The sequence below is a fragment of the Eurytemora carolleeae genome, unplaced genomic scaffold, assembly GCF_000591075.1.
Source record: "Eurytemora carolleeae unplaced genomic scaffold, Eaff_2.0 scaffold912, whole genome shotgun sequence".
Classification (NCBI taxonomy): domain Eukaryota; kingdom Metazoa; phylum Arthropoda; class Copepoda; order Calanoida; family Temoridae; genus Eurytemora; species Eurytemora carolleeae.
The window spans coordinates 1-11,226 of NW_019396956.1; the positions used below are offsets into that span (position 1 = coordinate 1).

Here is an 11,226-nt window from a genome sequence, read left to right on the forward strand (position 1 = left end):
CTTAAAGTTTTTAATTTTTTCTCAGAAAAATGTAGATGATGATTTGAATTTACAAATCTTTCTTGAGATTATAATTTTAGTTTTTATTTAAATAAGAACAATTTCTTTTGCTATTTTAAAACACTTTTCGGTTTCAGAGCTTATTTGCAACATTTAAGAAAAAAATGGCCTAACTTTTTTTTTGAAAAAAAAAGGCTTTTTATACCTACTGACCAGGTTCTCCCAGATCTTCAGCGTAGATTACGATCATTCGGGATCCATTGTATCCGGATCCATCCAGGTAAACTACACAGGATGTTGTTTTTGTTGTATGTTCTTTTTTCATGTTTTTGTTTATTATTCTTGGATTCTTGTTGTTGTTGCTTTTTCTTTTTCGTTTTGTTGTTGTTGTTGGTTTTGTTACTGTTGTTTTTGTTATTGCAGTATTTTTGTTGTTGTTTATTTTGATGTTCTTTTTCCTGTTGTTGTTATTGTTGTTGTCGTGTCTATTAATAATTTTTTTGATGTTCATCATACTTTTTGTTATTGTACTGTTTATTATTGTTGTTCTTGTTTTTATTATTGTTTTAATATTTTGTACGTTTATTTTTCTTGGTTATCTATGTTTTAGTTCTTGTTCTTGTTTGTTCTGTTGTTGTTCTTCTTCTTTTTCGTTTCGTTTTAGTTACTGTTGTTGTTGTTGTTGTTGTTGTTGTTGTTGTTGTTGTTGTTGTTGTTGTTATAGTAACACTATCCCCTGGTTCAAATGTCAATAATACTCGATCATGTATACGCCATCGAAATCATTTTTATTTGACATTATTTTTCAAATTATTTTTCAAATGATTTTTCAAATGATTTTACAAAATATTTGAACTTTCCCTTTAAGGTGTTGATGTTGGAGCGAAACCGTGTGGTTCGCCGACCTGAAGGAGAACCCAACTTTAATGTGTTCTATCAACTTCTGGCTGGACTAGATAACAATCTTAGAAGGTACAAGGTTACTCACAAAAGATGACATTGTAAAGACGACCAAAATCTCTTAAAGTATGACGATTTGAAGCTTGATTTTTTTTGTTTCTGCATTTAATTAAGTATTTTGATGGTTTACGAAATGATTAAGCACAAACATAAACCAGTGGTCTACAAGAAACCCTGCTAGAAATGATTAAGCACAAACATAAACCAGTGGCCTACAAGAAACCCTGCTAGAAATGATTAAGCACAAACATAAACCAGTGGCCTACTAGAAACCCTGCTAGACATGATTAAGCACAAACATAAACCAGTGGCCTACAAGAAACCCTGCTAGACATGATTAAGCACAAACATAAACCAGTGGCCTACTAGAAACCCTGCTAGAAATGATTAAGCACAGACATAAACCAGTGGCCTACTAAAAACCCTGCTAGAAATGAATAAGCACAAACATAAACCAGTGGCCTACTAGAAACCCTGCTAGAAATGATTAAGCACAGACATAAACCAGTGGCCTACAAGAATCCCTGCTAGAAATGATTAAGCACAGACATAAACCAGTGGCCTACAAGAATCCCTGCTAGAAATGATTAAGCACAGACATAAACCTGTGGCCTACAAGAAACCCTGCTAGAAATGATTAAGCACAGACATAAACCAGTGGCCTACTAGAAACCCTGCTAGAAATGATTAAGCACAAACATAAACCAGTGGCCTACTAAAAACCCTGCTAGAAATGATTAAGCACAAACATAAACCAGTGGCCTACTAAAAACCCTGCTAGAAATGCAAGAAAAGGCCGTAAATTCGTCTCCGAAGCCTCATCTTTTTTGGGTAACCATGTAAATAACATTTAAAGAATCTTGTATTTATATTGTATTTAATATCTATATTCTGGATATGGATCTAGGTGGGATTATTAACACTGTTGAATATGAATTGATGACTGTAAGCAACTTAGCATCAATATATATGAATTTAAATCGTCCAATGGACATTAAACACAGGCATCAACCCATTTAACTTTATCAGTTGATTTTCAAGTTATACAGAGCTGGGAAATTTTGAATGGTGGATATCGGGGTTAATGCTTTATCCACTGATTTCCTTAATCTCCAGATTAAATAATGCTAGTTATCCTCTTGTTACTAATCTTCAGATTAACTAACTGATCGGGATTAAGGGTATCTCATTTAAAAGTTCCCAGCGCTGGTAAAAATCGTTGCTATATATTAGCATAAGATTGCTTAAATTTCTGTTGTTTCCGTAATCTTAATAATCATGCCAAATATCAAAAGGGAGTATTTTTGTCACTCTTTCTGAATCTGCCAACTCTAGTACGGCCGTTTTTACGGTAAAAAGAAAACTCGCAAATATCGAGGTAAACAACAATTTTGATTTTATTAAAATAAGTTGATTTATAATGCTGATTTGATTACTATTTATCAGGGAGTTCCAGATTGATAACTTAACTGAACCCAATCAGCTACTCACACCACTTACGCGCACAGATGACAAGAATGCCGCGGCTGCTGCTTTCCAGAGTCTTACAAAAGCCGCGCAAATTGTTGGGTATGATTTATAAAACTATTATTTTGGGTGGATGGGGGTGGGGATTAGTGTTACTTTTGGTACGATATGCTACAAATCTGAAAACAAGTTTATGCCAAAACCTAAATTTAAAGAATTGCTTTGCTTCACTTAAGCCCTGAGGGGACTCTTATTGTTATTCTAAATGCCTGCACTCTATAGAGTTGCATGCCATATTCACAACGGTACCCTTTAAAGTTTATACCCCTATCTTAGCAAAACGTAAATTATCTCGTTGAAAAGTGTCGAAATTTATCACTTTCCCTCTCTGTCTACGTCACGGTCCAAAACGGATCCGAAATGAAAATAATAAATTTTCTATTAGAATAACTAGGATAGCTATGTAGTTTTAAAGGTTACTGTTGTGAATCGGGCATTCTCAACTTGACATTATATTGCCATTTTCTTGAGGATAAAACAAATTGTTTAGTTAAACACTTCAAATTTTTATAAAATAGTTATATTTTGTATATATTAGAAGATACAATTTCAGTATCAATTAAATGTTGTTTACAGATTCACTGATGGCGAATGGTCAAGCATTCTTTCCGTTCTTTGCAGCATTTACCATCTTGGATCAGCAGGTACAAATACAAGGGTCAGGAGGTACAAATACAAGGGGTCAGCAGGTACAAATACAAGGGGTCAGCAGGTACAAATACAAGGGTTAACAGGTACAAATACAAGGGTCAGCAGGTACAAATACAAGGAGTCAGCAGGCACAAATACAAAGAGTCAGCAGGTATAAATACAAGGGATCAGAAGGTACAAATACAAAGGGTCAGCAAATACAATTACAAGTGGTCAGCAGGTATAAATACAAGGGGTCAGCAGATACAAATACAAGGGTCAGCAGGTACAAATACAAGGGGTCAGCAGGTACATATACAAGGGGTCAGCAGGTACAAATGCAAGGCGTTAGCAGGTATAAATACAAGGGTTAACTGGTACAAATACAAGGGTTTAGCAGGTGCAAATACAAGGGGTCAGCAGGTACAAATACAAGGGGTCAGCAGGTATAAATACAAGGGTCAGCAGGTTCAAATACAAGGGTTCAGCAGGTACAAATACAAGGGGTCAGCAGGTACAAATTAAAGGGGTCAGAAGGTACAAATACAAAGGGTCAGCAGGTACAAATACAAGAGGTCTGCAGGTACAAATACAAGAGGTCAGCAGGTACAAATACAAGGGGTCAGCAGGTACAAATACAAGAGGTCAGCAGGTACAAGTACAAGGGGTCAGCAGGTACACATTCAAGGGGTCAGAAGGTACAAATACAAAGGGTCAGCAGGTACAAATACAAGAGGTCAGCAGGTTCAAATACAAGAGGTCAGCAGGAACAAATTCAAGGGGTCAGAAGGTACAAAGACAAGGGTTCAGCTGGTACAAATTCAAGGGGTCAGCAGGTACAAATACAAGGGTCAGCAGGTACAAATACAAGGGCTCAGCAGGTACAAATACAAGGGTTCCCAGGTATGAATACAAGACGTCAGGTTAAACGTTGATGGTGTGGCCACTGGCCAGACTATTTACAGTACCCGGCCTCATATGCCAATTTGACCTAACCGACTAGCCTAGTTTAGAGTGTTAACAATCAAAACATAAATAAAAAAGTCGTTTTATTGTATTGATTTAATCTCCTACGACTTAATGATTTTCACAATTTCTCTTACTGACTGTACATTTGAATGTTTAATAAATCTTAAACTAAAAACTGAAAATATTTAAAATCTGAATTTTATTTTAGGAACAGTTAAAGGTTCAGCTGGACGACCTGCTTTCAATAAACCTCAAGTAAGCATTGTTTTTATTCTCATACAGTGGTCACCAAAATAAAATGGAAACAGAAAAATGATCTCAAAACATTCTATAAATTCATAATTAATACTGACATTAAGTTTAGTTTAAATAGCTTGAATTGAAGTATATTGTTTAAGAGTGAAGAGTACCTACAGTAATACCCAATAAAGTGTGGAATGTGAAGATGAGATTTTATCTATTTTATGCGTATTTGATGCTGCTATACGTACAGCAAATAGTTTCACCAGCGTTCGAATTTAATGAATTTGAGCCGCGTCTAAAATCCGGTTTTAATTGAGCGCCGGCTTAAATCTTGAAACATTGAATGCAATTTTAAGTGGAACCAACCATATTTGAACCGCGGCTTAAGTGTAAGCCGCGGCGCAAATTCTTTAAATTCGATCTCAGTAGTTTGAGAAACAACTTATAAAATAAAAGAAGTTTGTTCAGAAGTGTGTACAACCCAATTGCTGTGTTTCATGTTCAGTGTTTATTGTACTATTTAATATCAAAACTTGAGTCTTTTCCATAATCTTATTGGTTTTACTGTTTTTTTTTTAAACTACTATATCTTGAATATAAAACCGTCTTTTTTATCCATATTATTTTGTGTATTAACATTATAATAAAAGTTTTCTAAAAATAGTTATCATTGAAAAATATTTATTTTTCATAATTTAAAAAATCCTTTATTTTCTCAGTTTGCGCACAAGGCTGCGCATTGCCTGGGGGTCAGTCTGGAGGATCTTTCCAGGGCAATATTCCAGGGATTATCAGAAATAAAAATAGACAAATAAAATATATAAGAAATAAATAGATAAATAAACAAGTAAAATATATAGACAAATAAAATATATAAGAAATAAATAGATAAAAAATAGATATGAAATAAATACACAAATAGATAGGAAAATAGACAAAAACAAATAAATAAATGGGTAACTAATAAATGACAACAAACACTAAATAATGAATGATAATTAACATTAAGGAATAATAAATAATTAATAAACAAATGTTATTCTTCAATTAATACATTTCTTGATCTTAGTCTGAAAAAAAACTATAAAGAGACCAGAGTTTAACAAAAAAGTTCAACAATTGAAGAATAAATGTGTGGAGGGTTGTTGATTAAAAACAAATCATATTAAACAAAACAAAAGTAAATTTAATAGATTGAACGTAAATTCAAAATGGTGGATTTAAAATAGCGGATTCAAAATGGTGGAGTCAAAATGGCGGGAGATTGTTCTAGAAGATTTATGTTTAAGGATCTGGAGGAACTGGTGGCCGAAGATCTAGCCGTGGAGAGCTGAGTAGTTCAGGAGATCCAGCTGATTATCTTAACAGTTTTATCACTGGATTATACTCAGAGATATTCCATCTGGTGGTCGCCATCATTAATAGGTGCGTTGCAGTTAGAATACAACCGCTAGGTGTCTCACATTTCACCTTATAATCTTAAGATTTTCCCACATGCAAATATATGGCCTTTCCTCGGACATTGTTGAATTCAAAATTGAACATTTCCTCAGGTTGAATAATGTTCAGATTTAGAAATTCATGAAAGAAGAAATAATCCCAAAGATTAAGTAAGTCTAAATTTAATTCGGCAAGTAAGTTTACAATTCGATTTTCTTAAATTTTTTCCAGTTTTTGATTTTGTTGATTTCTAGCACTAAAAATAATCCTAATTTTCTTATTTATCATAATTAATTGATTTCAGGTCGATAGCTTCTGGTGTAACGAGTGCAGCGAGTATCCTTGTTCTGGATACTCCAGGTTTCCAGAATCCAGCCTCATGCGGCAGGTAAAGGATACATAATAGTTAGACTGAAGGCGGCCCGTACTTCAAATTTTTGCATGGGGGCACACAGGTTCAACAGGGGAGTGGGGCAAAGCTCACTTAAAGAGCTAAAAAGTGCTTGTTTTACACTCAATTGCCCCCCCCCTAGTATATGTTCTCTATAAGAACCTAATTCATTTGTGTACGGTCTCGTTTTTCCTTGCATGTACTGTACAACTTTCCCTGCTCCCTTACCAGTCGGCCCGGCACTTGAAATTAGCCAGACTTTACCTTGCCCCTCCCAGTTACGGCCCTGATAGAATGTGTTAATGTCAACCATAGAAAGAGTTTATAAAGAATTTGATGATGATTCGGGTTGTGTTCATTTCGAAAAAAAGGGAATTGAGCCTTTGCCACTAACTCAAATATTCTCATCCTTAAATTTTACAACCTAATAATGTAAACCTTTGATATTTCAAACTTAGATTATTTGATGTAGCAGAATTTATTGGATTGCACAGATATAGGGAAAAGAAAATAAGAGATTGTTGTAAAGACTAAATTCTTTTGTCTGGTTTGAGGTTTGTCTTTTGTTTTTGCTAATTTATAGTGTAAGTTTAAGAGATGTCTCTATTTGTTACGAATTTATGGATTTTTGAGGACTGTCCGTTTATTACAAATGCTACCTAGGTTGACCGGAGCAGGGTTTGATGAGCTCTGTAATAATTATACTCAAGAGAGATTACAACTCCTGTTTCACGATAGATCTATCACAGCTTTGAAGGAGAGGTATTATTGTTATTAATATTATTATTAATATTATTATTATTATTATTATTATTATTATTATTATTATTATTATAAATTATTATTATAATTATCATTATTATGATTATTTTTATTATTGTTATTATTATTATTATTATTTCTAAGGTATGAGAACGAGAATATTGACATCCCTGACCTGGAGGATTTGACAGGTAAATAATCAAATCAAATTATTTTTGTTTTATTTTCTTATTTTAAATTCTTTTCTAGAGATTTGTACTCCCGCTCCTCTAGTTCAGTTGATAGATAGACAATCCACTCTCAGGCACTCACAGGGGGACCTTAGTCAGGTAGATTCTACTTTATGAACATCAACCAACCTTTTATGATTGAACCCAAGTAATCTTTTAAACGTTAACTCTCATCAATAAAAATTTTATCAAGAGACATAGAACAAAAGAGAAGAAGACATTTTCAAAAATGAAAGCTCTACCCCCTTTTTATTATTCACGAACACTCCCATTAATGTCTACGTGTTGGTAGATTGATAAGAGGGGTTTACTGTGGCTGCTGGATGAGGAGAGTATCTACCCGGGGGCATCAGACCAGACATTCGTAGACAGGATGCTGGACCAGTTCGGTGTAGCAGGTTAGAAGCCAAACTTTATCTCTTCTTAGACCCACTTTCCGGCACTGGATTTTGCAGCAGTTAAGGTTTTCAACATACAGGTTTCCTAACACAAATGGTTTGTTAACAGACGGGGTTCCTAAAGCTTAGGTCAAACTTGATCTCTTCTTGGACCCACTTTCCGACATTGGATTTTATAGCAGTTAAGGTTTTCAACATACAGGTTTCCTAACACAAAGGGTTTCTAACAACAGAGTTTCCTAATATTAATTAATATTAATTTTATTAATAATTAATTATTATTATTATCATTATCATTATTATTATGATATCAGGAACTAAGATCAGCTCCGAGGATCTTATCAAACCTGGACCTGAACCTGGAACATTCATTCTCCAGCACTTTCAGGTTAGTAGACTTTTACTAGATGATTAAAGATATTTTTAATGGAAGGAATAGGTTTTAAAAAAATCGTTGATTACCTACATGAATCTAAAGTTTTATAATTAAAGTTTTTAAAAACATCCAAACTTAACTTTTAACTTTTTTACGAATTTTTTGATCTGAAATGAAATTTGCGGATGGATTCTTTAAGTTAAATGATATTTTAGGGAACTAACCCAGTTGTGTACAACAGCCGTGGTTGGTTGAAGGTTAGCCGGGAGAATATTGTTTGTAAACAAGCGATAAACGTACTGCAAGAGTCACAGGATAAGGTATTCTAATTATCTATCTATCCTTTCTACTTATCTCTCTATCTATCTATCTATCTATATCTATCTATCTATCTATCTATCTATCTATCTATCTATCTATCTATATATCTATCTATCTATCTATCTGCCTTCCTATCTATCTATCTATCTATCTATCTATCTATCTATCTATCTATCTATCTATCTATCTATCTATCTATCTAGGTTTTGAATGAAATGTTTATGAAGTATAGAAGTGTAGGCGCTGCTTCAATGTCAGGTAGTTTATTTAAAAAAAAAAAAAAAAATTTCTCAAAAAAAAAGATATTTTTTAAAACTCTAGTTTGCCATGTTGAACATAGAAACTTATAACTTGCCTCGAATTTGCAAAATCTTTTCATTCATAGTTTGAAATATAAAAGGCCTCAGGTATCAGGTTACAAAGATAAATGGAAAATGTTAAGAGTTTAAGTAACAGGAAGTGAGAACATTTGTTTTGAGTATCTTCAGTCTTAAACACTTGATCTTGATCTTGATATCCAATATCCCTTTATTCTAGTTATTCCTACAGAGTACGCTCACCACGGGAAAATCCGTAGATCAACGTTTGATGCCAAGTTTGATCTTGCAGGGGCTTTTTTAACAAATATCATCAGATTTTTTTAATTTTGTTCGAGATCATGATTTATCCTGAGCTGGGAACTTTTGAATCTTGAATATCAAGATTAATGCTTTCATCTCTATCTTTTCTTAATCTACAGATTAATTCAATCTTTATTCCATTTCCCTTGAGGTTTCAAATCAAACAGCCAATAAGAAGCAATGGAATTTTGCGTTCGACCAATGAGAGGACAGGGATATCTAACATCAAGAGATCAGGCAGATTTCTCGTAAAATTCAAAAGTGCCCAAAGTGAATATCAAAATCAAGCAATCGGGATTTCGAGTATCCAACAAAAGGTTTTCCAGCTCTGATCAGACGAAACAAAACAGAAATGTCCGAAGGGAACAATAAAATGTTATCTATTTTTTAACAAATAATTTTGATTGTTTAGGAAGCATAGTGGGTGCAGAGGGAAACCAAGCTCTTAGAAGAGCCTCATCTATCAGGTAACAAAAGTCGTCGTCGTTTATATTAATTTAATGAAGACCACTTTCCATATTAATTTTGAATAAACATGGAAATAACGAGAAGCTCGATAAGCAGTCAATCAACAGCTTCTCTTTGTTTACTTGTAAATTCTTAAAATTTGAAATTAATTAATTAGAAAGGTCGTCTTCATTGTATGGAAATAAACACTGACCTCTGTATATTGAGATTCTTCTTTTTAATTTGATTTGTTAGACTTTAAAATCTTTAAATTCAATTTTTTGTTGTGTTAATTCTTTTCATAGATTCTTCTGAGTAGTTTTATAGACTGTATGATTATTTACATTTCTGATGTAGATATTTTTTTTGTGATCTTAATCAAAATTCTTCATACGATAGCAGGCAATAATATCAATAAAATGAAGACGACTTTTTTATTTCAGTTATATTATTAAGAAGCTTTTTTCTAATTACAAATTTACATGTAATTAAATGGAATCTGTTTTAATGACAGCTTCTCTTTATTTCCATTTTTTTGTGTATCCATGCTCTTTAAAAGCTTGACATAAAAGAAAGTTGAAAGCGAAAGTGGCCTTTTTATTTTATTGATAAAATCGCCTACTACCGTACTATCTTTTTCCTCCTTTCAGTTATTCCCAGAAATCTTAATTGGTCAAATTGCATTCATAATATATCTACTTTTCTTTACATTATATTATTACCTTTGAATTCTAAAATTTTGGGAAATTATCAAAAGAACAAACAGTGATAACCAGAAAACTCTGGAATAGTAAGACGACTTTTATAATCAAGTTAAAACTTTAAAAAGTGCAGTTTAAACAGACCCATTTTACTAAATTAGTCATTTAATAAGTGTTTAGTAAAACTTTGCTTTGTTACAACATCTTTAAATACACTTAAGTATTGATTTAAAGTCGTCTTCCTATTCCATTGTTTTCTGGTTATCACTGCATTAAAATAAATCCGTATATTTTAGGCGAGCATTCACAAGTAGCTCTGCAGGGTTGAAAAGACATTCTCCGGTTCTGCAGGTTAGAATATAGTAATCGTCTTCATTAATAGTATAAAAGTCGTCTTCAGTATAATTAGTCGTTTTCCAAATTAGAGTATTAGTCGATTTCAAATGTTTTCAATAGTCTTTTTCGATATTTGATTTCGATTTCGATTTCAATCCTTCTTTTAAATTAGTACAAATGTACGGAGCACTCAAAATAAGAATATTATTATTAAAATCTACATTTTACAATTTTTAATCTTACTTGATTTTCATGAACTTTTTTGATTGAATCTTTGGTACGAAAAGTAACTTAAAGATGAAAAATGAGATTAGTCAATGAGAGTAATCAACAATAAAAAATATTCAAACCAAATGATTTCTTGGAAAACCTTAAACATTGCAAACTTAATGTTTCTTTTTTCAACGTCTTTTTTATATTTTAGGTTAAATTCCAGACTGACAGCATTATTGAGCAGTTGAGGAGAACAAAAATTAGATTTGTTCATTGCTATCTTCCTCAGCATACAGGTAATTCTACAATATTGTCAGCATTTGTTTAATACTGCCTAACTACAGGGTGTCCCAAAAAAACATGGGAATTCAGTGACGAATTTGATATCGTCTTTTTAAATAATTCTTTGATTTAGTATAGTGATACCTACTGAGAAAGCTGTAATCTGTAAGAGTTTCGTCTGCTATGTTCACATTTTCTTTATTTATGTTTTGACTGCATACGGTTGTACTTAGTAAAACAAGCAAATTGCAGTGTTCAAACAGTGTAAACTTGTCCGTCTTCACTGTTCATCTTGCGGAGACATTATAGACATATTTTATCAACCATTTACCCTTTTCATAAATAAACTCTAGCAGACATAATATTATTATGACTGTTGA

The 11,226-nt window shown here is 32.8% G+C and overlaps 1 protein-coding gene across 1 annotated transcript; it reads left to right on the forward strand.

The window, feature by feature from the left end:
• Positions 1–175: 175 nt before the first annotated feature.
• Positions 176–7,555, forward strand: LOC111710491 (unconventional myosin-XVIIIa). Its single transcript, XM_023484594.1, has 12 exons — positions 176–280; positions 869–972; positions 2,407–2,529; positions 3,064–3,131; positions 4,295–4,341; positions 5,049–5,122; positions 5,617–5,754; positions 6,074–6,157; positions 6,824–6,922; positions 7,067–7,113; positions 7,172–7,251; positions 7,445–7,555. Exons 2-12 carry the CDS (start codon positions 875–877, stop codon positions 7,553–7,555), a joined length of 969 nt encoding a protein of 322 aa, XP_023340362.1. The 5' UTR covers positions 176–280; positions 869–874.
• The last annotated feature ends 3,671 nt before the right edge of the window (positions 7,556–11,226 follow it).